Raw genomic sequence first — 27689 nt, forward strand, 5'->3', positions numbered from 1 at the left:
TACTCCCTTCCATGTCTTTTAACCTCTTTTTTCTGTTTTCCTTTTCTTTGCCTCTCTATGCTTCCCTCAGGTTATTTCATTAGAACCATCTGCCAGTTCACTAATTCTGTTTTTGGCGTTGTCTCATCTGTCATTAGAAATATCTACTAGGGTCTGAGCGCGGTGGCTCAGGCCTATAATCCCAGCACTTTGGGAAGCCGAGGCGGGTGGATCACAAAGTCAGGAGATTGAGACCATGAGGTCAGGAGATCGAGACTATGGCCAATATGATGAAACCCCATCTCTACTAAAAATACAGAAAGTAGCTGGGTGTGGTGGTGCGTGCCTGTAATCCTAGCTACTCGGGAGGCTAAGGCAGAGAAAATTGCTTGAACCAGGGAGTAGGAGGTTGCGGTGAGCCGAGATTGCGCCACTGCACTCCAGCCTGGAGACAGAGCGAGACTCCCTCTCCAAAAAAAAAAAAAAAAAAAACACACACAGCTTACAAAATGCTTTTAATAAGTCTTTAATTCTTGTTTTCTGTATTTTATTTCTTTGAACATACTAAATATGGTCATTTCTTAGTCTGAGATTCTTGTAGGTCTTTTTCAATATCTGATGTTTCTTTTGGTTCTTTTTCCTTCTACCTTGCTGAATTGTATGTTTAGGATTCTTTCCTTCTTTATAATTTTGCATGTGGAAACTGCAGAAGCTGTTGCTTTTGAGAGTCACCATTATAGATTGAATCCTGAAGTGCTTTTGGGCCACCAAGGTGATGTGAATTCAGGCTACGAATCCATGTGATTTGATGGCCGGCTTTTAATACCAGTTTGTGAGTAGTGATACTTTTTGCACTGTCTTAGAGCTATGGTTTAAAATTTAAGACAGTTGGCTTTTCTTTTTATGTTTTTTTTTTTCCCCCCTTTTGTGGTGGGAGTATTTCTAGGACCTATATATTGAAGATGTAGTTCTGGAGTTTAATCTTTTTGAGAGGAAAATTACCTTATGCCAGTTCAGGGTTTTTCTCTTGTCCTTCATCGTCTTTGAGATGGGAAAATCCGTACCCAAAGTCACCTGGTTTATCACATGTTTTCAAAGTGAAAGCTAGCTTCAGTCTTCAGCTTATCACATAGGGATCCCTTCTTCATTTGATACTTGGCCTTTATTCTTGCTTTCTTATCCACTTAATGACATACTTAAAATATTTTAATATATGTAACAATTGTAAACAGTTCTGTGGGGTGGATACTTAGCCTACCACATTTCCTACAAAATGTGTTTTTTAATGCAAACTTACCACCCCTTTAGCCCTTTTAATGCAGAACTACCTATTCCCTCCTTAGTGCTTCCACTGTCTTCTTGGCTTAGCTATTACAGGGGGTCCTGTGGATCATCTTTGAATCCTTGCTTTGTATACAGTGGACATTCAAGGAATAAATCACAATGGAAGATTCTTCATTTTGACTCCATGATGTATATAAGGAAATTAACCCAAATTAAAAGATCAATTGCACATCCAGAAAAATAATTTTCAAAAAATGAGTTAGCTGGAGGATTCATGTATGTATGTGTATACAAATTTTTTAACTTGAAAATTTATACCATAAAATAAGAAAACCCTGTATGCAGGAACAAAAAAGTTACCTAAGAATTGCAGCTGATTAACAGATGTATAGAAAAGTGTTTGCTTCCTAGTAGTCAAAGAAATGCAAATTAAAATAGCAGCAAGATAATATTTCTTATCTACCACGTTAGAAAATGTTTTTTTAAAAACTATAGTATTGAATGTTGTCAAAGAAGACAGCAGTTGAAAGAGATACTCTTATGTATAGTTACCGGGAATATACATTAATACAAGTGTTTTTGGAGAGTTCAGTATTCTGGTCAGTTTGCATTATTAAAATTGATTATAATATCTGATTCTGCAGTTCTGTTTCAGTGCTTAGGAAATCATTATAAATAAAGCAAAAACTCTTTGCAAAAAGATTTTTGTTGCAGTTTTGTATAATAGCCCAATTTTGGAAATGACTTAAATATACACCTTATTTATCTGTTTAAATCATCCAAAAAATAATGATCTGGCCCAAAATGTTGGCTGCTGTCATTCAGAAACCCTGCACTAGGATCTTATCTTTCAAAAATAATTCATGTCATGGCATCCTTCCCTGTCATGGCTTCCAATCTCATTCAGAGTAAAAACCCAAGTTCTTATAGTCTGTAAGGCTCTCCAGCGCTTGGCATTCATTGTGGCATTCATCTTGTCCATTCTTTCCCAGCCATCCCATCCTTGCTGTTCTTTGAACACCTCAGGCATTCTTCCACTCTGGGAGCTATGTGCTGTAGTCCCCCCTGCCTGGAATGCGCCCCTTGTGTGGTGTCTTCACCTTCTTAAAGTCTTTGCTTCTGTTTCATCTGCTCATGAGACTCCCTAACCAATGACATTTAGAGTTGCCACTTACCTCTGCTCTCTTGGTACTCCCAATCCACATTAGGTCCTGCCGGTCCTGCCCTCTTTTTTTTTTTTTTTTGGAGACAGAATCTCACTTTGTCACTCAGGCTGGAGTACAGTGACATGGTCTTGGCTCACTGCAACCTCCACCTCCTGGGTTCAAGCGATTCTCATGCCGCAGCCTCCTGAGTAGCTGGGATTACAGATGTCCACCACCATGCCCGGCTAATTTTTTGTTTTTAGTAGAGACGGGATTTCACCATGTTGGCTAGGCTGGTCTTGAACTCCCGATCTCAGGTGATCTGCCTGCCTCAGCCTCCCAAAGTGCTAGAATTACAGGTGTGAGCCACCGGGCCCGGCCTTGCCCTCCTTCCCCCCCCTTTTTTTTTCTGTAGCGCTTTACCCTTCTAACGTTCTACGTATAAATATATATATTGTATTTATTACTTGTTGTATTGACAGTCCTCTCTTCTACCCCTATACAGATGTAAGCTACAAAAGGGAAGAGTTGTTTTTTAAGTGTCTTAAGTGCTTGAAACAAGGCTTGGCACAAAATCGACACTTCATGAATATTGCACAAAACGGACACTGTAATGTTATCGAATTAATGAATAACAATTTAGTTGTTGTCCCTAATAGGATTTTGGAGTCTTTATGTTTTTCTACTTAGAATTCTAAGGTTTCCCATATTTCTGTGACATGTAGGCATTATTTTTATAATAGAAAAAGTAAAGTAGGTGTTATGAATTTGTTATGGTTAAAACTTTTGTCTTTTTAGTGAAATGAAAACAAACCCTGTTTTATCTATCTTTAAAATTTTCAAAAAATTCTGAAACAATATACAACATGAATGTATTAGTTTTGTTAATACATTTTAATATTTACAGTTAAAAGATTAAACGTATTTTTTATTTTCAAAGGACTATGATTTAATCTCCAAAGAACCAAAGCCTTTTGTATTTGAGGGAAAAGTACGTGGTCCTATTGTTGTTCCTACGGCAGGCGAGGAAACATCTGGGAATTCTGGCAATTTAAGAAAAGTTGTAATGAAGGAGAACATACCTTCTAAAGAAGATGAAGGTGAAAAGAAGCTTACCTTTATGGGCCTAGCAAAAGAAGATACTAAAGATAATGATAGAACATTACAACAGCAGCCAGGTGATCAAAATAGAACTATTTCATCAGTCCATGGTTTAAACAATGATATTGTAAAGGCCTTGGACCGAATTACATTGCAGAATATTCCTTCTCAAACAGCCCCAGGTTTTACTGCAGAAGTGAAGAAGGACTGCAGTCTTCCTCTTACTGTCCTTACCTGTGCTAAAGCGTGTCCACACATGGCTACTTGTGGAAATGTTCTGTTTGAGGGAAGAACAGTTCAGCTAGGGAAGCTTTGCTGCACTGGAGTTGAAACTGAAGATGATGAAGATACGGAGTCAAATTCATCAATAGAACAAGCATCGGTTGAAGTACCTGATGGACCAACACTCCATGACCCAGACCTCTATATTGAGATTGTGAAAAATACAAAATCTGTCCCGGAATATTCAGAGGTGGCTTATCCCGATTATTTTGGTCACGTTCCGCCTCCATTCAAAGAGCCTATTTTAGAAAGGCCTTACGGTGTACAGAGGTGAGTCGCATATTTTCCCCTCTTCTAAATAAGGCTATTGTCAAGATATGAGGCAGTCTTAAAAAAATTACCTCAGGCATTTAGGAAGATAATTACTGTGAGCTATAAGTTATTGTATTTTTAAATTCTGCTTTGGAAATTTTGCATTGTTTTGAAATTGTCCTTGTTGGTTTACTTTATTTCTTGAGTTTATTACTTATTCAGATGAAGCCAGAATGATAAACCTGACCATTGGATAGTTTAGAAATTTTCTATTAATACTGAATCTCAAAATATAATAACAGATTATTTAATAATCTTTGAATAAATATTACCTTAGCAATATTTGTTAACTTAGTAATTTTTCATTTGAACTTGATTTAAGTATATGATTTAAAATAGGCTATACATCACAATAAGCCTACAATAAGGGCAACTACAATCAACAGTAATTTATTGTGCGTTTAAAAAATAAAAGAGTATAATTGGACGAAAGGATAAATGCTTGAAGTGAGGGATACCCCTTTTACCCTGATGTGATTATTATGCATTGTATACCTGTATCAAAATATCTCATTTACCCCATAAATATATATATATGTACCTACTATGTACTAACAAAAATTAAAAATTGAAAAAATAAAAATAGACTACAAATGAAGCAATATAGACAGTATTATTTTGTTGTAAAGTTTGAAATTTTAATTGGAAATATATAAGATAAAAATACAGGATTCATAAAAGCAGTAACTAAGGTTATTAAATATTACCAAGTAAGGTTAGATACTACAAATAATATTAAATATTGCCAACGAGTGAATATTTGTCATATAAAAATACCTTTTTTGTTGCATTGGGACTGGTTTTGGTGATTATGGTGAAGGTTTTACGATAATGGCTTATATCAGTATCTGAAAAAAAATGGTATACCCTTGTTACAAGCATAGTATGTAATGAACAAGGAAGAGCTTACTGTATTTGATTCTCTTTAGACTATAAGTTCCTTTGAGAAAATAACTATCTTTTTTTTTTTTTTTAGCTGTAGCATCTTATATAATTCATTATTTTTACTTGGCAACTTAGTGTATGTTTAGTGCCACTGGTTGGCCCCTTGATTCACAGGCGTGTCATCCCACACATCATAGCATCAAGAATGGGGGACTTACTTCCCTGGGAAATACGCGTGGGAGCGGGTCTGTGCCAGGGCACCTACCATGTTACAGTTGGCACCATCCAGAGGCAGCTGGCCTCGTGGAGTGCTACAGTGGCCTTCAAAAGGCCCATACAAAGCTCTAACTCAGGAAATCCTCTGCGTGGTTGGGTTGCCATCTTGCAGCATGCAGTACATACACTAAATTAGAAATGTTTGCATAGTTCCATAGAAAGAATACACAAGCCTGGGAACCAGGAGGTGGGAACAGAAGTGGCCCTATTTAGTGTAGCATCCAGTATCCACCTAGGGACTTTTGGTTTTCTGTCCCTCCACCTCTGGGCTCTGCAGGGTTAGAAGTCCTTGCTCCCAAAGTGGGTGCGGTCTTACCACAGGGTACAATGTAACAACAAGATTTGGTTGCCAGTGGGGTACTCTGGACTCCTTGTGTCTAAGACCAGCAGGTGAGGGGAAAAAACATACCATCTTGACACAAGTGATTGACCCAGATCAGCTAATGGAGATAGGGTTGTGTTTACACAGTGGCGATGGGTTGACTATATATGGAACACAGGCAATCCAGTGATTAGCCTGTTGCCTACTCCCTTCCTCAATTTTAAGTGTGAATGGACACGTTACAGCCACCTTGGAATGAGAATGATTCCCAGGGGGCCACACTGCTTAGGAATGGGAATTTGGATTGCTTAATCAGATAAGTTATCAAGACCTGCAGAGGTGATAGCTGAGGGTGAGGGGGATTTTAAGAAATCCTGGGGCCTGGGTGCTGTGGCTGACCCCTCTAATCCCAGCACTTTGGGAGGCCAAGGTGGGTGGATCATTTGAGGTCAGGAGTTTTGAGACCAGTCTGGCCAATATGGTGAAACCCTGTCTCTACTAAAAACACATAAATTAGCCGGGTGTGGTGGCACACACCTGTAGTCCAGACTATTCAGGAGGCTGAGGGAGGAGCATTGCTTGAACCCAGGAGGCAGAGGCTGCAGTGAGCCGTGATCGTGCCACTGCACTCCAGCCTGGGTGACAGAGCAAGACTCTGTCTCAATAAATAAAATAAATAAGTAAGTAAGTAAGTAAGTAAGTAAGTAAATCGGTCGTGAGGGATAGAGATGAGGGGTTGTAACCCTGAGAACAATTACAGTGATTGAGGATGAACTCTATCTCACTGGTTCTCTTCCAAGTTTCCCCTTAGGAGAGGCCCACAGGAGCATATCTCATTGTGCCTTGGCATCTGCTTTTTGAAGAATCTGAATGACACACCTGGAGTGGGTCAGAGTCAGGCAGCAACTTGGTATTTCTTCTTTTCGGCATCATCTCTTAGGCTCTTTATCTCTCCAAAGCCGAAGATGTCACTTTGACTACAGAAGGCACTTCCTGAATTTTAAGTGCTCTTTAAGCCCTGAAAGCAAATTTTGTTATTAAATTGCCTCAAACTGAAAGTATTTTCTCTTACTAGCCTGTAGTATTTGAGGTAAGGTTAGAAGGAAGAAGGATTTTAGAAAAGAGGCACAATTTTGTATAAGCCTCTGATTCTCAGACTTAATTTTAACTACCAAGGAACCCTCTTATTTCCTCTCCTGGACTTTATATTGTGAAAGCTTTCATCGGTCAAGACACTTATTTAGATATTTTACCTGTTTATGTTAGCAAGGGACATATATCCCTGCCAAGCAGTGCTTCTGAGCAGCATTCGATAACCAATACTAAACTCTGTTTACTTGATTGTGTATATCAATATGTAAAGAAACTTAATGTTTTAATTAAGTGTAGCTGTATTGCAGGTAAATGCATGATGGCTTTGACTAGCTGTCATATCTCTGTGAATGTCTGTATGCAGATTGAGGACTACCACCCTCAGCTCTGGTGACCTCTGTCCTCTTTGAGCCGCTATTTCTGATACTGGGTTTTGTCCTTGCCTGGCTTGCTTGACCTTTCAGGTAATACTGTTCTATCCATGGTTCCAAGCTTCACTTCCTCTCTCTCCCTGACCGAGCCTATCCTGATGATGGAGGAATTTATACATATTGGGAGTTACTGTGACTCTTCTCCAACCTTCTGTGTCTTAATATTTATGATATTGTCCTGCAAATGTAATGTACAGGTTAGAGTCCAGCTTCTTCCATATATTAGGCCATCTGTAGGACTTTTTCCTGAAGTAACTGACATTCGTACTGCCTGTGTACAGTGTAATATACTACTGAGTCCAAAACAAAGCTTTAAGATACATTTTTGATAGTGTGAGGTAAGTAGCATGATAAGCAATTAAAGATGGATGACAGTTGGTACAGGTGCTTTAGACATAGATATGTTGGTGTGCAAGTTAAAGTGCAAAGGAGATGCAGCTCAAGGAAACAAACACAAAAAACCTGGACATTTAAAACTCTGTTGTTGGCCGGGCGCGGTGGCTCACGCCTGTAATCCCAGCACTTTGGGAGGCCGAGGCGGGTGGATCACGAGGTCAGGAGATTGAGACCATCCTGGCTAACATGGTGAAAACCCTGTCTCTACTAAAAATACAAAAAATTAGCTGGGTGTGGTGGCATGTGCCTGTAGTCCCAGCTACTTGGGCACCTTTAATTCCAGCTACTCACTTGAACCGGGGAGGCAGAGGTTGCAGTGAGCCAAGATTGTGCCACCGCACTCCAGCTTGGGCAACAGTGCAAGACTCCATCTCAAAACAAACAAACAAACAAACAAAAAACACCAAACAAAATCAACTCCATTGTTACCTGTATTTGCTCCTAGAAAATTTGCAATGAGAAAAACAGGACTGGCTCCAAAACGCCTTTGAGAATCAAGTGATCCATGTCTCTCCAGAAGTTTCAAAGATTTCTTTCCCTATAGAGATGTTTTCCCATTGATTTTCATGACCTTGATGGAGATGTGTTCTGATTTGTTGCTGCAGAAATAAGTCATAAATTCTGAAGCAATCTAAAACCTTTGTCTGCTAGTCTCATCATCATATAATTGGCAGTGACTCTTACCAAGTTTGACTGCTTTGTATACCCTGTGTTTCAAAGAACACCTTTCATCATATTTATCCCTCCATTTTCATACCATATTTGCCAGCATTTCTGTGGGTATTAAGATAGTTGACATGCAGCAGGAGTATAACCATATTTCACTATGAAGTTGTAGTCCTGAGAATGATTGCATTATTGGGGCTGAAGATTTCATATTTCAACAAAGCAATGTGATTCTGTTTATGTTACTTAGATGTATAGGACTTCCCCAATAATGTTAATCACCTTAGCCATGACTACTACCAAAAATAAAGTGTTTTTATTTAAAAATGATTACAGATTGTGTAATAGACAACATTACTTTGGTATTTGAAAGTTATTGCCTTTCCCCTCCTTATTTTACATATTCTTTGCAAATACAGTCAACCCTTGAACAATGCAGAGGTTGGGGCACTAGCCGCTGTGCAGTCAAAAATTCAAGTATAACTTTTGATTCCCTCAAAACTTAACTACTAATAGCTTACTATTGGCTGGAAGCGTTACCAGTAATGTAAACAGTGCACACTTACTTTGTATGTTATATGTATTATATACTGTGTTCTTGCAGTAAAGTAAGTTAAAGAAAAGAAAATATTATTAAGAAAATCATAAGGAAGAGAAAATATGTTTACTAATCATTAAATGGAGATGGATCACCATAGAGATCTTCATCCTTGTCATCTTCCTGTTAAGTAACTGGCTGAGGAGCAGGAAGATGAGGATGGGTAGGTCTTACTATCTCAGTGGGGGCAAAGGGGAAGGAAAATCCACAAATAAGTGGACCTGTGCAGTTCAAACCAGCGTTGTTCAGGGGTCAACTGAGTTTTTCAAGTGTTTATTTGGGAGTTATGGTGAGCAGTGCAATGTGGATCTTAACAGGCGCATACTCCAAAGCCTTCACTCTCGCTTTTCACCTTTTTACCCATTATTTTTGAATAATGGGTAGGAAACTCTTCAAAATTATTTGTTCCTCCAAGTAACACTAATGTGAGACTGGAAGAACATATGTGTATAGCAGAAATGCTTGGATAATTGGGTTAGACTTGATGAGAGGGGTGAGACCATATGTGTGGTGAGACATCTTGTCAGGGCAGGGCAGGATGCTCTCTGAAAAGCAAGTTTTAGACTTAACTCTCCCACTCTGTGTGTGTGTGTGTGTGTGTGCGCGCACGCGCGCAAATAACTTTATTTCTCTAGATACCAATTTTCTCAACTTTTTAAAAGCAAAGATTAGATCAGTGTTTATCAGATTTGGATTGATGCTCATTAGTAACCAATACTAACGCGACAGTGTGTCACATGTAGTACAGCTACGTATTGTTTCATAATTCTTTTGATTCACCTCTCTGTTTCTCTTTTGTAGGCTTGTGATCTTTAAAATGTGTTTCTTGTTGGTCATATTAAAAAGAGTTTGGTGGTCATTCGCCTAGGTTAGGGTTGGCGTACTGTGGTCCATGTGCCAAATCCATCCCAAATCTACCAGATCTGCCTGGTTATGTTCAGCCCATGACCTAAAAGTGGTTTTCACATGTTTAAATGTTTAAAACAATTGAGAGGAAAATAAAACTTTGTGGCACATGAAAATGATACGAAATTCATATTTGTGTCCACAAATAACATTTTGTTGGAACGCAGCCATGCCTTGTTTTTTAATGCATTATCTATGACTGTTTTTATGCTACCATTGGAGAGTTGAATGGCTGTGACAGAGACCATGTGGCCTGCAAAGCCTATCTGGCTCTTTGTAGGAGAAGTTTGCTGACCCCTGTAGCCACTCTGAAGGCTTTATGGTTCTATATTTGTGATAAAATGTCAAATATAGTTTAGGTCAAAGGTATTTCCAAAGTACTCAGAAATGCTTATTTTAAAAAATACATTGAGGATGGCAATTTTTGTTTGCTTATTTGCCTAGTCTTCTGTGTCTTATTTTTGAGCAAATGATGACATTTTGTGAATTATTTGCCAAGTTATCACAGTCCCTTCCTGAATGCATTGTAAATGAATGATGTCAAAAGTAATGAAGAATTACTGGTTTATCACTTTCAGAAAAAGGAAGCATTAGACTCCTTTAAATTATTTCAGTGAAAATATCCTGATTGTTATTTTGAATTTCTACTGTATAGTTTTCTTATGTGCAATCACTGTTTTAAAGAAAGTTCAGTATAAAATGAATAAAACTTGGTTAAAAATCTCTTTACCTCCAAATGGAAGAGAAACAGTCCATTATAAGTAAGATTTATATCTCAATGTACGTAGCACACTAACATTTAAAAAATTGTATTGTAAACACATACTGATGATTACTTAAGCCTATATTTTTGGTTTAAGTTGGATTTAAAGTTAAATTCATCTCTTATTTTAAAGTATGCTTAGCATTTTTTCCTGCTTTTATAGTCCATAACATTAGAGAGTAAGAAGAAATCACTTTTTGTCCCATCCTGCAGAGGTAACCATTATTAACATTTTGATTTATTTTCTTTCCATTTTTTTTTCATATATCTTTGAGACAGGGTCTCACTCTGTCGCCCAGGCTGGAGTGCAGTGGCACGATCTTGGCTCACTGCAAGCTTTGCCTCCCAGTTCAAGTGATTCTCTTGCTTCAGCCTCCTGAGGAGCTGGGATTACAGGCACATGCCATCACGTCCAGCTAATTTTTTGTATTTTTAGTAGAGATGGGGTTTCACTGTATTAGTCAGGATGGTCTCTATCTCCCACCCTTGTGATCCGCCCACTTCGGCCTTCCAAAGTGCTGGGATTACAGGTGGGAGCCACCGTGCCTGGCAAAAAAAACAAAAACAAAAAAAACCAAAACTGTGTTTTTAAAAAATGTTTTATTATACATTTATTGTAATTTTATATAATATGTATTGCCTGTTTTAAAAAACATTCAAGGTATTAAAAATGTATGCTTATGAAAATAAAATGAAAAATAAGGGAAAGGAAACAGTGACAACCACAAAATCATGATTAACTTCACTCCAAATGAGAGAATATAAATTAAGATGTACCGAGATATCATTTTCCACATATCAAATTGGCTAAAATCTAATTGAACATCACATTCTGTTGATGAGGTTATGGAAAAACAGCCTCTCATACATTAAGGGTGGGAATGTCAGTTGAGAATACCACTGGTAGAGGATGATCTGACAGATTCTATCAAGATTAACGTGCATGTTTCCGTTGACATGTCAGTCCCACATCTGGGAATTTGTGAGATCTGTTTATCTCATAAATCCCACATGTCTGTGTGCACGCATAGTTTGTGTATGTGTGAAGTGGCATCCAAAGTTTTTCATTGCGGAATTGGTTTGAGATTGGATACAACTCAAGTGCCTATCTGTCAGGGACTAGTTAAATAAATTATGGTGTAACCTTTTTATGAATAATGTGCACTGGTTGAAAAAAAGCTGCCTGTACCCTGATAGAGCTGTAAGGTGTATTATTAAATGAAATATACAAGGTGCTTGTTTTATGACACTTTAGATTTTGTATCAGAAAGAGAAAAAAGCAATCTACATTTATGTTTTCATCAAGTAAAATCTAGAAGAAAAGTAGTTCCCTGATTATGTGGATGGAAGATACGGGTTGTGTTAATAAGTGAGATTTTTTATTTTATGCTTTTATGTTGTACTTGATTTTGTGTAATGCCAGCATATTACCTTTTCAGAAATTTTAAATTAAAAAGTAGATAAAGAATTGTGGCAAAGGCAAAAAAGGAAAACAAAACCTTGGATTTCTTATATGAAGTTTAGAATGGCTTGGAAAACACAGGTACTTCTGGAATTGAGGCAATAGTGGAAGAAATATTGATAGGAGCAAAAGCAGCAGATAGCTTTTATTAAAGGCATTTTGTGGGCCAGACACACAATACAGTAACAAGCATTTTATATGCAGTGTATATATGCATATAAAGTGTGCCATTTAGTACTATAACAGCTCTATGAGGAAGGTGCTCTTGTTTCTCTTATTTTACAGAAGAGTAGGTTGAAGCTCAGGGTTGTTGAGTTATGCTGCTGGTAAATGGCAGAGCCGAGAGCCAAACCCTGGTCTATATCATGAGCCTATCCTGTTGATCATATATATGTACTGATCACATATATATGTTATACTCTCTGTAAAGAAGATGCTCTTGAATCTTCTTTCTAGCAGATGCAGATAATAATATGGAACCTCAGAGCATACTGTTATGTGATTAACATTTCCCATGATGTTCTTACAATAAATATAGCAATGAGATTTACTAAATTATTTCTTGTAGTGTTGCTCTGTGGTTGAAAACTTAACAAAGTACAATTTTGCTGGTGGCCACATATCACATATTTTTTTCAGTATGGACTGAATAGGCTGTATATTTTCCAGACAGTCCTGCATAAATTATTCCTTTCTGTGCCAAGTCTTTGATAAGTGTTGAATGGCAGTAAGTTTGAGGTGATAGTCCCTGAGAGTACCTAGAATATTTGTGGTTTTGACTGGAAAGCCATGTATTTCAATAGGCGGCTGGGGTAAAGGAAGAAAGAGTTGTCATTCTTTTATAAAAGTTGATCTGCTTAACAGAAATCCATGTCTGAAAAGCTGTTTCCCCTCCTTTTTTTTTGTTTTGAGATGGAGTCTCTGTCTCCCAGGCTGGAGTGCAGTGGCGCTGTCTCATCTCCCTGCAACCTCTGCATTCCAGGTTCAAGCAATTCTCCTGCCTCAGCCTCCTGAGTAGCTGGGATCAGAGGTGCCCGCCACCACACCCAGCTAATTTTTGTATTTTCAGTAGAGATGGGGTTTCACCACATTGGCCAGGCTGATCTCAAACTCCTGACTTCGTGATCCTCCCGCCTTGGCCTCCCAGAGTGCTGAGATTATAGGCGTGAGCCACCATGCCCCACCTTTCCTCTTTATTAAAGAGGGCTTAGGGCAGGGCAAGGATTTCCCTCAAGTATTTTAGATCTAGTCTAATATAAATGGGCAATTATATCCCCCAAAATACAGTGTTAGAGGTTTACCAACAGGTATATAGGCCATTTTCAACTTGCACATGATTTGGCTTAACTTGCAGAGTGGCTGTTTTTTTTTTTTTTTTTACCCATTGCCAGCCTTTAAAATTTGGGAGATTTCCACGTCTCCCAAACAAGTCCAAGTTTCTGGTGTTTCTTGAAGGTTGTCAACAACCTTCACCTCTGTTTCCTGCCTAGCAGCAGTCAGCTTGTTTTTAGACCGAGGTTGTGGTCCTTGGTTTTCCACAGTTCCTGCCCGTCAGCTTCACTCATTTCTCATACCTGCTGGCCCCTATAGGACCCAAGCTCTTTGACCCTGTTTTACGTTATGGAACATCACTGTGGAACTGGGCTGTTAAAACTAGCCTTCTGATAACATTTTGCTAAAAAATAAAAAACCAAACCTTTGTGAATTAATTTTTACTTATTTGTGGCATATATCAACCTTATTTATTAATTAAATAAATTATTCTGACAAATAGATATATTTAGTCATTCACCCATACTTGACCACTTAAATTTTCATGTGGTGTATTTGAGTATGTGAAAGTGCCATATCCTTCACTGTTGACCGTCTGGTTAATGTAAATTCTGAATTTATTTATGTGTTACTGTAATTGAGAGCTTTTAAAAAAGCTTGTTTCTTTATAATTGGCATTTTAAAGTTATGACATTAAACTTACATCAAGAATGTGCAGCTTAATTTTTTGATACTACATCTTTTTTTCCTGATAGACTACTGTGTCAGTAATGAGTTATTTTTTATAGAATAAAATTAAAAGTAAATTATTCTTAACTGTTTAGTAGATTAAGATTAGTTTTAGCACTTTACCTTTTTTTTTTTTTTAAGATGGAGTCTTGCTCTGTCATCAGGCTGGAGTGCAGTGGCTCCATCTCGGCTCACTGCAACCTCTACCTCCCGGGTTCAAACGATTCTCCTGCCTCAGCCTCCTGAGTAGCTGGGACTACAGGCATGTGCCACCACGCCCAGCTAATTTTTGTATTTTTAGTAGAGACAGGATTTCATCATGGTGGCCGGGATGGTCTCGATCTTTTGTCCTTGTGATCCGCCCGTCTCGGCCTCCCAAAGTGCTGGGATTACAGGCTTGAGCCACCGTGCCCGGCTGCATTGTACTTATTTTTTTAATATCCCTTTTTTTATATGTTTAACTATCATACCTTCTGATATTTTCCTGGTAATTTTAAATTTTTCAGTTAGGGTAGGTTCTTGGCTTATTTTAAATTTAAGGTTATATGTGATATTGTTACATGTATTTCTAAATTATATGAGAGTTAATATCCTTTAATCATGGAAAAGTATCTTTGTGCAGGAGACTAATTTCAGATTTGCCTGAAGTTTAAGACTGTCAGTGTTTAATGGATTCTTGAGATTTTGTTATAAACTATTTTGGTACACTTTCTCACCCTGCTCTCAATACATCTATAAGCCACAGTTCTAATCTGCATTACTTGTCTTCAGTTGAAGCGAACAAACTTGAAAATTAAATCAGTGCATATAATCACCTTCCTCTTTAAGAATAAGTTTTACATGAGAAGTAGCCATGTATTAACACTAGCGGGACTTTGTGGCCAGTCTACCCGGAGTTCCAGACAGTCTGCCTTTAGGAACCAAATCTGTTCCGTTTTGGCTATGTTTTGGTGTCACCTGTGTTTTGTCACAGTTTGGTGATTATTATCTTCGTTTGCTTAAATATTGATGGGGTAAAGGTTGTGGGTTCTATGGGTAACTTAGTCTTCTAGGACAGTGGCAGGGATTATAGGAATTTTCTAGTTAGTGAATGTTTATTTTGTTGGAGTGATTCAGGGAGAGATCAAGTCTAGAGAATTTTGCGTACTCAGGGAATCATCCTCTGCTCCCTCAAACAGGTGTTTCCCTTCCCTCTACCTTTCCTTTCCCACCACAAAAGAGAGGAGAGATTCTACAGAACATGCAGGCTGACTGCCAATTGCATTTTAGCTAAATTCCAGCCAGGTGGGTTTAAAAATATTCTTCTTACATAATCTCTGGCTTTTCAGATCTTTATACCTTCTAGTAATGCTGCTACTATGTATACAGAATTATTTGCCCAAGGGTTAGACAGTGAAACCACACCATTTCTATGAGGAAAGGCCTAAATAGACATTCAAGGTTTTTTTTTGTTTTGTTTTGTTTTTAATGATTGGACTTGTGGCTGTATTCTATGTGGTTATTTTCTAGAACTCAGATTCTGAAACTGATTTTTATCTTGTTATGTATTGCTAATTTTTTTGTATGCAAAATATGTAGAGGAATTTATCACTTTTATTTTAAGAATTTTTATCATACACTTTTTTCATTCGAAGTTTATTTTGGAGAAAGTTGTACATTAGTGTATAATAATACATTTTGGTTAAACCTTTATGATTTCAGGACAAAAATTGCTCAAGATATTGAAAGGCTAATACATCAGAGTGATATCATAGATCGTGTGGTATATGACTTAGATAACCCAAAGTAAGTCTTGATTTTAATAAACTTTTATTAAAGTTTTTCTATAAAATTTTAGTATTATTTCTAAAAGGTAAAAAAATATTCTGTGAAAAATGTTGGTAGTTTTTAAAATAATAAAAAAAATAGTTAATTTATAACTAGTTGCGACTTAATTAGGTTTTCATCCTTTGGGATGTAATGATAATGGTAAATCATGTTTACCTACTTAACTCTATCACGAGATTTTGTTTGTTTTTAGGTAGATTTTTAATGGGCTTAAGGTAGTGGTTACATAGTGATGTTGTATTTTTAAAAAACTGAAATTACTTTCACTTAGGAGAGTGGATATTTTACATGAAATGCTGGCTTGTCCTGCAATACTGAGCCTTCGTTTCATTAGGATAACAAATTACCATCCCTTTAGAAGGAGCATCTGCTTGATCCTTCTCCACAGTCCTCACCACACCCTGTTGTCTCTCACTGCTTATAATCGGCTCATTTAGGTTGCCTGCTCAATCTTTGGAATGCATTTTTTTTTGTGATCCTTGATGTGTTAGTAATTTACTATTTAAGATTGTCACTGATATCATCACATTTTAGGATTTAAATATAAGTAAATAAATGAAAATTACGAATATTGAGTTTGACTCTTATTTAGTCAGCTGCCTTCTCATGTGAGAAATTCAGTTAGCCGTTCGTGGCTTTCTTCTCTTCCTCAACATACTAATATTTTTGGAAAATTTCACATCTTGCCAATCGTATTTGGAGGAAAAAAGCACTTTTTCTTTTTGAGATGGAGTCTCATTCACTCTGTCACCCAGACTGGAGTGCTGTGGTGCAGTCTCAGCTCACTGCAACCTGTGCCTCTTAGGCTTAAGTGATCCTCCTGCTTCAACCTCCCGAGTAGTTGAGACTACAGACAAGTGTCACCACACCTGGCTAATATTTTTGTATTTTTAGTGGAGACGGAGTTTTGCCATGTGGGCCAGGATGGTCTCGAACTCCTGACCTCAGGTGATCTGACCGCCTCGGCCTCCCAAATTGCCAGGATTACAAGCATGAGCCACTGTGCCTGGCTAAAACACTTTTTTTTTTTTAATTTAAGTTTTGTTAGATAAAAGTATAAGCTGTAGCAAAGCTAATGACTAAATTTGAAATAATACTGTTATAGAAGAGAAGAAACATATACCTTATTTATTTAATTATTTCAACATTGATAATTCTTTGTCGGATAAGACAGGCAGGGTGGTAGAAGCAGAGACTCAGGAACCCTGAGTGTGGCATACCTGTGCTATTGGACAGAATTATTGAGCATCTTAGAGTCCTAGTCTTCTCTTATTAGAGAGTAGGCTCCAGAAGAGCAAGAGTTTGCTTTCAGTCAGGGAACCAAGCAGACATATGTCTCAAACAGTATCTGGCACCTAGTAGATAAGTGGTAAATGCTTATGTAATAATCAGTATGTAAAATGAGGATAATACGTGTGCTTCTTGATGCTAATTAAATAACATAATAGGTAATTTAGCTCTTCGATTTGAAAATAATATTGTCACCTGAGAACTGTATGGTTTATGAGAATTGTTGCTGCTCAGTACAGGTCACAGCAGTTTTAAAAATGTTCTTTTTTGTATAAAAATAAGTATTTTAGAAATGGCATGCATTCAGTGAGACAAAAGTTCTTACTATATCAGTATAAATATAAGAACAAGTCTCTAATTATAAGTTTGTCCATTAATGTTATCCACATTTAATGTATTGATTGTGCTTGTTTTGTGCTTCAGCTTAAAAATAATGAGGAAGGTGATATGGCAATAGTGATGTATTTTTAATTATAATTTTATTTACTTTTTGCTCCTCTGTTTAAATGCAATGTATTTTAATATATTTACTTTAAAAATTTTATTTAGTTATACCATTCCAGAAGAGGGAGATATTTTGAAATTTAACTCCAAATTTGAATCTGGGAATCTGCGCAAAGTAATTCAAATTAGAAAGTAAGTCACTTAAGATTTTCTCATTTTATATGTGCACAGATATTTTCCTAATTTTCATCAGATTTCTTTGTCTTCTATTTTCAGAAATGAATATGATCTTATTCTGAACTCAGATATAAACAGCAATCATTATCATCAGTGGTTTTACTTTGAAGTCAGTGGAATGCGGCCAGGTGTTGCTTACAGGTTTAACATCATTAACTGTGAAAAGTCCAATAGTCAGTTTAATTATGGTAAGACAATTTTCTTTCCCAATTGAGATGGCATGCAGGCATCTTCACTGTGGAAAAGGGAAGTTTTTTTAAAAAAATTATCAACTTTTAAAAAATGTTTCAGTGTCTTGTTTTCTCTAGTTCCCAAAATTCAGATATTATGCAACATTTGAAATAGGTCAAGCTTTTGTTGGTGAAAAAAGAGTTACTCTTGTATAGGCAAGTCCCTTAAAGTGTAATGATTGATTTCATCCAAATTGAATGGAACTAAAGGTTTATTATGTATACTCCGATGGTGACATCTGATTGTGTAATTTTTCTTCCTTAGCCTGTTAATATGGTATATTATGTTGATTGATTTTTGAATGTTGAATGAGCCTTTTTTATTTGGAATAAACCCGACTTGGGATAAACAAATTTCAAGTGGGATTTATTTATTCAAAAAAAGAAAAGTGTGGAATAACCACTACTTGGTCATTGTGTATAAATTGCTAATATTTTGTTAATAATTTTTTCATTTCTACTAATGTGGGATATTGGTCTATAGTTGTCTTTCTTTCTTTTTTTTGTTTGGTTTGGTACTGTATCTGCTTTTGGTATCATGGTATTACCTCATGAAATGAGTTGGGAAGTGTTCCCTCCTCTTATTTGCTGGAAGCACTTGTGTAGCATTAGTGTTAATTCTTAAACTTTGGTAGAATTCTACAATGAAAGTATCTGAATCTGGAGAGTTCCTTTCTTGATAGTCTTTTAAACTAGAAATGTAATTTTTTTTTTTTTTGAGATGGAGTCTTGCTCTGTCACCCAAACTGGAGTGTAGTGGTGTGTTTGTGGCCAACTGCAACCTCCACTTCTCAGGTTCATGTGATTCTCCTGCCTCAGACCCCCAAGTGGCTGGCACTATAGGTGCGTGCTACCACGCAGCTAATTTTTGTGTTTTTAGTAGAGATGGGGTTTCACCATGTTGGCCAGGCTGGTCTCGAACTCCTGACCTCAAGTGATCTGCCTGCCTTGGCCTCCCAAAGTGCTGGGATTACAGGTGTGAGCCAGCACGCCCAGCTAGAAATGTAATTTCTTGAATAGTTTTAGGGGTATTCAAATTACCACTTTTATCTTGAGTGAGTTGTGGTAGTTTGTGCTTTTTAGGAATTGGTGCTTTTTAGGAATGGACCAATGTGCAGGGTTGTTTGTAGTATTCTCTTACTATCCTTTTGATTTCTGCAGGGTCTGTAGTGGTAGCCCCTAATTAATTCCTGCTAATGATAATTTCTTCTCTTTTTTTCATTGTCAGTCTAACTCTAGAGGTTTATCAGTTTTATTGACTGTTTCGAAGAACTAGTGTTTCATTTCACTGGCTTTCCCTACTATTTGTCTCATGAGACCGTTTTAAAAAAACTCTGAGTTGTACCCACAAATTTCTTTAAAATATAGCCTCATTCAAGGTTTTTGTGTTTAGTACTTTAATATATACAAAACTAAGGATTACTTGTAAGAGACCTGGTAGTCAAACATTATGCCTGTGGAAAATAACGAACTTGTATGAACTTAATATCAGCATTTTAAAATTGAAACATCAAGTTTCAAGTATTAATGTTGTAATGACAATCTTTTTGTGTAAAAGAAAAGAATTTTTTTTCCTGGCATACAAGAAAACTTACACTGGGGCTTGAGAAGAAACATATGCATGACAAGTTACAAAATCTCCATGGTCTCAACCAGTTATTGGAAAGATTGAAAAGCTTTTAACAACTGAGACATGAAATATTGTATCATCCATTTCATTTAAATCCTCTAAGTTGTTAAAAGCATGAATATGATCATGCTGTTTAAGGGGACATTTCTGAAAATTAAAGCTTTCAACAGTTGAAGAGGTTGTTCCCAATTGTCATTATTTATGTGGAAAATAGGATATTGTATACTCTAGAATTACTTCACATGTATGAAAAAAAGCTTTAATCAGATTCATTTATTTAATGAAATAATTGTAGGAAGACTTGGTAGCGTAATACCTGGTTTAGTTATAAACACTTTTCTAAGATTTTTAAATGGTTTAAGTAATTAATTTTTAAATGTTTATTCTTTTAAATATGTATATTTTGACTAAAAGTTCAGCGAGTATATGGATTTATGTGAATAATGATAGGAATATTCCTGATGCAGTCTATTTCACATTCTTTTGTGATTTTAAACTACTAACTATGGAATGTGATATTTTTCAGAAATATTTGTTAACCTTAAACTTTCAGTTAACTTTAAAAATTACCTTAATTGAAACCCATTCAAAGTATTATCAAAATAAGTAAAGAAACCTAGTGGTTTCTCTATTTAACTTGTAATGATGCTACATAATATTTTTAGAGGAGAAAATAACAATTAATTAAATTAATTTTATTGGTATGTTGGGTGCTCCTTATGAGTTAAATATAAAGGCGTATTTATTCCTGACATAATAGTCAATATAATTTTCAGAAGTGCTACAACTAGATTGCATTTTTATTAACTATATTCACTTAAAAATAGAACTCTTAGCACTTTAAACTTTATTAAAAAAATAACATTTTAAATTAAAAGTATACGTTTTGGAGCAATGCGTCGCTGTTTCTTAAAAAAACCTATACCTTTATGTGATAGATAAAATAATTTTTCTAGTGTCATTTGAAATTTTAAAATGAATAAAATTCTGTAATTAAAACTAATTCAAAGCAGTGGGACAGATGGCTGCTTTATTTTTAAATTTCCTCTCCTTCCTCCCCCTTCTCCTTTGGATATTCTTGTATGTATATCACACTTTCCAAACTCACTATGTAGTGAATTTGGAAAACAGAATGGTGTTAAGAAAAAAATAAAACCATTGACAATGCATCATCCAGAGATAATCACTTTAACATTTGTTGCTTCTTACCAGCCTTTTTTATAATGCAATGTATGATTTCTACTTACATATAGTTATGCATTTATTTTTAAAAAAGTCTCATAACCCATGCAATTTCATATTCTGTATTTTAATCAAAATTTATGTTATCAGCATTTTTTTTCTGGTTATTAAATATTCCTGTGAAACATTGTTTTGGGAGACATCCAATAGAAGTACTGTAATTTATCCAAACCTTTCTTTATAAGACACTTGTTTCTGATTACTTTCCATTTTAAATATTGCCAAGATAAACATTATTATACATAGATATTTGTGTTTATAATTCAGAGAAGTATCTGTATGCCAGGTACACGTGCATGTTTTTCTGATGATAAAACAGTAGATATTAATATGGGAAAGTAAGCAAATTAAAAACAATTTAAAGGAAAATCTTTGGAAAAGGAACATCCGAAAGAACCATTGTTTAACGTTTCGTTATCTGTTCTTATTACTCACATTCACATATATAATTTTAACATTACATTTTACTCTTTTACAGATTTGGGATTATAGTATGAAAGCTCGTGTGTAACACTACATTTTTTTAAACTATACAATAATTTGTGAAAAAAATTTCCCCATACCCATTAAATATTATTCAGCAGCATCGTTAGTAATGTCTGTGTAATGTTCTATTGAGTAAGGTACAATAAATGACTTGAATGATAACAGATTGAAGATTTAAGTCTTTCTCCACATTTCAAAATTATAAGCTGTCTTGCAGTAGATACCCTTAATTATTTGTTTTCATATATGTGTCTGATTATTGTCATGAATTCCTAGAAGTTGCATTTCTCAAAGAGAATGAACATATGTTGCTGAAGACTAGGGAAAATGGGTACTACAGTGCTGGTGAAGTATTAAATTAGTTCAGCCTTTTTGAAGTGCATTTGATAGTATGTTTTCAGTGTTTATATTTAACAGCATCCATCCGGATTTATTTTGGTATTTTCTGTGAATTGGGATTTAACTTAATCCTATTCTTAGTGGTTAAGTAGCTACAACTAAATTCATTCTTTCTCCAAAGAGTTTTAAAGTGTCGTCGATGAATTCATTGAATTGTTAGACATTTCACATTTACAACTGTATACCTGGTCCACTAATGAAAGAAAGGTACGAAATATCATTCAGAAGCCATTAAACATTGTTACTCTGTTTTGGCTGTTACAATGGTCAGGTTAGTAAAAACAGATTAGAACCTGAGTGATAAAATGTCACCATAACTTGCTTATAATTCCTCACTTTTTGAATTTGAATTCAGTTATTTTGACCTCTTACACTTATGTCCCCATTGGTTTGAAACACCACAGTTCTCATAATCTGTGGTCTTACATACTAGTTATGTTTGGGGATTTCTTGTTGCTCTAGTACCACGGTGTTTCTAATTTATTTTGACTTTAAAATATAGTCTAACATCCTATAGTTCTTTTCAAAAACAATTTACAGACTTTTCTACCTATTTTTTCTGAATAGTTTATTCTGAATATGATTCACAATAATTTTATCAGATACCAAAAATTTCCATTGGATTAAATATGTAGAATAGTTTGGGAGAGACAGAATTTTTTATATCCAGTCTTACTACTAAGGCACATGATGTTTTGTTTTGTTGATTCAAGGTTTTTTATGCCTTCACCTATGTTTTTTAGTTTTCTTTTTGTAAGTTTTATATTTCTGTTTACCTTTGTTTCTGTCATGAAAGAGTTTTGTGAAAGAGTACTCCTATTTTCAAACATTACTTCTATTAAAGAAAGCTATTGATTTTTATATATTTACTTGAAAATCAACCTTCTTGCTGAACTTTTTATTAGTTCTTATAGTTTCTGAGTTGGTACTTTGGATTTTCTTGATAAATACCTAGAATTCTGTGATTCATAGCTATATTGTGTATCTTTCATTGTTTTTGAATAGAATTTTGACAGTGTTTAAAATAAAAGGGATACACTGGGCATCTTTGTATTTTAACTTTAATGGGAATGTTGCTAGTATTTACATTAAGTGTATTCTTGTTTTGAGATACATATTTTTCTGTTTCTCAAAATAGAAATGAAGAATTTCTATTTTTTTAAAAATCAGATTTAAAAAATTTTTTGCATTTATCAATAAATGTAATGTGACCATATTAGTCTATAACCTTTGAATGTGTTGTATTGTGTTAATAATATTCCTCTTATTAAGCCATCCTTGGATTTTAGAAATAAGTCAGCGTGGCTGTGTGAATTGATCTTTTATGATGCGGCTATTTTTGTTTGTTGAAATTTTTTTTAAGGTTTTACATCATAAGTTAGACAAGTCAGTTTCCTTTTTGGAAACTGTCTTTGTCTAGTTTTGGAAGGAGGCTGATCTGACTTTGAACACTTAAATGTAAAGGCTTTTATTTCTCCACCCTATGTTCTGGAGCAGTTGAAATAACATATGTTTTAATGAAATTTGCAAAAAATGTGCCTCTGAAACTCTCTGATTTTGTACCCTTTAATTGGGTGAGAGGGGGTGCTTTTGAACTTTTTCAGAGTTTTCTATAACTCAGTCTAGACTAGTTTTTTATTTTTTGTTGAGGGAGTCTTGATAATTTGTATTATATATTTTTATGTAAGTGACATTTAGATTTTAAAAATTCAGTAGCAGAAATTTGTGTGCTATCTGCAATATGTATATTTGCTTATTTTCTGGCTTAGTTTTTTCCACGTTTTTGATACTTAAAACTTAAATTTGTTATTTTACAATTTTAAAAAGCTGGTGTATTCATTATTTCTATTGGATTTTTTTTTTTTTTTTTTTTTTTTTTTTTTTTTTTGAGACGGAGTCTCCCTCTGTCGCCCAGGCTGGAGTGCAGTGGTGTGATCTTGCTGCAAGCTCTGCCTCCTGGGTGCAAGGAATTATCCTGCCTCGGCCTCCCGAGTGGCTGGGACTACAGGCGCACATTGCCATGCCCAGCTAATTTTTTGTATTTTAGTAGAGATGGGGTTTCACAGTGTTGCCCAGGCTCTTCTCAAACTCCTGAACTCAGGCAATCCACCCGCCTCAGCCTCCCAAAGTGCTAGGATTACAGGCGTGAGCCACCATGCCTGGCCTGGAATTTTTTATACTTATTAATTTATCCCTTTACCTCTCTGCAGGTTGATTTTTTTCTTTTTCTAACTTCTAGTAGGTTTACCTAAATTTATTTTTGTCTGTTGATCAAAGTAAGTCTCGAATTTTCTCTTGATTACCACTTCTGTATTCCCCTCCCAAATTTTAATATTAAGATCTCCTTGTTATTTTTTGTATTACTTGTATGCAATGTTGGTATCCTTTAGATTAGAATTATTTAGGCAAGAGTTTATATTTTAGTTGATTGTATTATTTTTGTGAAGACTTTTTTCATTCTTTCAAATTTTAATCCATTTTGTTCACTGGCATGGAATTTATGATTTGCAGTAATATTTTGTGGCTTAATATCTGGTCAGTTTTTGTGTTCATGGGCACTTGGAAAATAATATTCATTCTTTGTAGGCAACATAATGTAACATACATTGTTTAGTGAGGAGAAAAAAAATGTTTTTCTTTCTACTACTCACACCACTTCCAACACTTTTGTGCCCAATGTGTGGGGATTTTCTCCACACATTCCAGTTCTCCTACTCTCCAGACACCAACTGGTGTCCTTCCTACAGTTTAGTTATGATACAAACTGCTTGGAGTTAGTGCAGACCTCAAGGATTAAGGACTCAGTCTCCCACGACTGCCCCTCACTTCAGATGCCATTTAAAAGTAGTGGGTCCCCAGGTTACCATACTTCTGTCTGACTTGGTTACAAACAGGGGTTCCCATAACCCTCCTCACTTTGATAATTTACTATGGCAGCTCACAGGACTCAGGGAAACACTGAATTATGATTCCCCGTTTATTATAAAGGATATGATTTAAGGATTCAGATGAACCGCCTGATGAACGGGTAGGTCCAGAAGAGTCCTGGGTACAGGAGCTTTTTTCCCCATGGAGTTGGAGTGCACCACCCTTCTGGCATATGGATGCATTCACCACTCAGAAGCTCTCTGAATCCCGTGCTTTGGAGATTTTTATGGAGGCTTCATCATGTTGATATGATTAACTCAGTTTCCAGCTCCTTTCCTTTCCCTTGAGGATGGAGTTTGGCTAAAAGTTCCAAGCTTCTTATCATGGCTTGTTCTTCTTGGTGACCAGTCCCCATCAAGGAGTACACCAAGAGTTGCCTCATTAGAATAGAAGTTGTTTCTATCACCCAGGAAGTTCTAAGAGATTTAGATGCTCTCTGTCAGGGAGTGGGGTCAAAGACCAAATATTAGAACAAAAGATGTTCCCGGCACCTGCATTGCTTAGGAACTGACAAGGGTTTTAGGAGCTCTGTGCCAGGAACTGGGGGGTAGAGACCAATATGTATAGAGAGATTTCTTATTATTTCATATTTGGCTGGGCACGGTGGCTTATGCTTGTAATCCTAGCACTTTGGGAGGCTGAGGTGGGTGGATCACAAAGTCAGGAGTTCGAGATCAGCCTGACCAACATGGTGAAACCCCATCTCTACTAAAAATACAAAAAGTTAGCTGGGCTTGGTGGCACGTACCTTGGTGGGATTACCCAGCTACTCAGGAGGCTGAGGCAGGGGAATAGCTTGAACCCGGGAGGTGGAGGTTCCAGTGAGCTGAGATTGTGCCATTGCACTCCAGCCTGGGTGCATAGTGAGACTCTGTCCCCAAAAAATATATTATTTCATATTTATTATTATATATCTGTTCAACTTTCTATATCTGTTTATTTTTTGTCTTCTCTATCTGCCTAAGACTTAAAAATACTTAACTCTCAGTTACGTTGTGTTTCTGTCAAGCCTTCATTTAAAAAATATTTTTTTCTATTTTAATGTGGGGTTACTTGGCACATAGAATTTTGTAGGTTTTCCATGTTCCTTTTACATATCCCTTTAATAGTATAAAATTATCACATTTATCTCATTCAGCATTTTTTGCCTTGAATTCTGTTTTTATATTGGTTTGAATTGGCTTGGTGTATATTTGCCTTTTATAAGAGGTTGGATTTTGTTGTTTGACCATTTGTCTTTTAATAGACAAGTTTAACCCATTAAAATTCTTACGGTTGAGGTGTTTGGGTGTTTATGCTTTCTGTTTTTGTGCTTCTTTATTGTTTATTTTTTATTTAGTGTGACACTTATTTTAGCTGTGGAATCCAAAATGTAAAATGCAAAAAAAAAAAAAAGTTTAAAAAAGCCCCTAAACCTCAAGATACAGATCACGAGGCATATTCTGCATTGGATTTTTCAGTCTTGCTCCATCTGCCTTAAGTTTCATAGAGATTCCTTCCAGATTCTGAGAAGTTGTCTACTGTGAGTTTTCTTTTTATTTCCATGTATTCGTAAGTATTTAGGAAGACAGTAGAAGCTATGGAGCTGTTTAGGTAGATGTAATATTTTATTAAACTTATCTTTAGATTTGTTAGGTCAGAACAACATAAAGCAAATCTTTGGTTTGTCTTAACATTAACAGAATTAAAAGAAAGGGACCAAAATATTTTGATAAACTATAATTTAACATTGTAAGCAATTATAACTAGCAATAATTCATTGTAAGGGTGGGGGCTGTGACCAAAGAAAATATGTGCAGTGGAAACATCTTCATCTAGAAGTATTTGTTTAATTGTCATACATGATTGAAATGAGGAAGTAGTGTCAATTAGGAGAGTAGCTTATTGTCTGTGAAAAATTTTTTTTTTATTGGGACGTGCTGATTGGGGGACTATTTGAGTGCTGGATTCTAGAAAATGTGCCCAATAGAGGTCTTGTTCTTTGGCAGCGTCTCCAGAAAGGAACAGGCTGGCAGTTGCTTCTCTTTCAAGTTGCCCTTTTCTTTTGAGCTTTTAAAAAGTGATTCTATTGAATACTTAGTGTTTCTCGTAAGTGAATGATCCTAAAGTTAAGCAGTTTAAAAATATTTATGTTTTGTACTGTATTTTTAATTGTAAAGAGAATACCGCCTTTGAAATACTGAATTTGAGAATGTATGTCAATAAATAGTAGTGCTATCTGTTTCAATCCATCATCCCCGTCTTACCCCTCATTACTTGGAAGGGATTTGCTGAAATTACCACTAGATGGCAGTCTTGCATTCTAGTACCAAGCTTCTCTTTCACTTTCTCTCCATCTTTGTTTCTCTCAGATATTTGAGGATTTTCAACTGCCTTCTTAAATAAATTGAACATGTTTGGAACCAGGCAATAAAGTAGAATTTTGAAGTCTAGCCCGTAACATTCTCAACCCTTTGCCCATGTTAGTTAATTCAAGTCTTCTCTGCCTCCCTAGAATGGATTAGTCCCCCTGACAAATGTTCCTCATACATTTTTACCTTTTGGGGTGCTCTTTACAGTTTAATATTATTTAGCTGTGTGGCTTTCCTACATTTCCTTTTTCTCTTTGTAATTAGTATTTTACATTGAGGTACTTTGAAACTATCTAAATATCTTGTTCCTTCTTAAGCTTTTAATTTATTCATATCAGTATAGACTTGGTTTCCTATTTGACTCAAGTTATAATTTGTTGCTATTATTATTTATTTTGATACTCAAATTGTCCACGATTTGGCCAGTGGGATACGGTTCATGCTGGTGTGTGTGCCCTTTTGAGATATCCCTATCATTCCTTATGGGTGCCCTTGCTTTTTGGCACAACAAGATGCTTAAGGCCTATCTTGCTTTTCCCTGCCCCTGAATGAAATCTGCCATTTCTCCAAAGAGTGCTGTTTTGCTTTAGTAGTGAATGGTGTTTAAAACCCAAGATCTGGCCGGGCACGGTGGCTCACGCCTGTAATCCAGCACTTTGGGAGGCCAAGGTGGGCGAATCACCAGGTCAGGAGTTCGAGACTAGCCTGGTCAACATGGTGAAAC

At 36.0% G+C, this 27689-nt stretch overlaps 1 protein-coding gene across 3 annotated transcripts in view; it reads left to right on the plus strand.

Annotated features, from left to right (window-relative positions):
- The window catches only part of AGTPBP1 (ATP/GTP binding protein 1), a 205896-nt gene that overhangs the window by 112422 nt on the left and 65785 nt on the right, over nucleotides 1–27689 (plus strand). For all 3 annotated transcript variants that reach the window (XM_011945894.1, XM_011945892.1, XM_011945893.1), the window contains 4 exons: nucleotides 3349–4061; nucleotides 15603–15686; nucleotides 17568–17654; nucleotides 17739–17887. In XM_011945894.1, the coding sequence (XP_011801284.1) occupies nucleotides 3349–4061; nucleotides 15603–15686; nucleotides 17568–17654; nucleotides 17739–17887 (1033 nt within the window). The remainder of the gene's footprint in view (nucleotides 1–3348; nucleotides 4062–15602; nucleotides 15687–17567; nucleotides 17655–17738; nucleotides 17888–27689) is intronic.

Source organism: Colobus angolensis, unplaced genomic scaffold, assembly GCF_000951035.1.
Source record: "Colobus angolensis palliatus isolate OR3802 unplaced genomic scaffold, Cang.pa_1.0 Scaffold246, whole genome shotgun sequence".
Lineage (NCBI taxonomy): Eukaryota > Metazoa > Chordata > Mammalia > Primates > Cercopithecidae > Colobus > Colobus angolensis.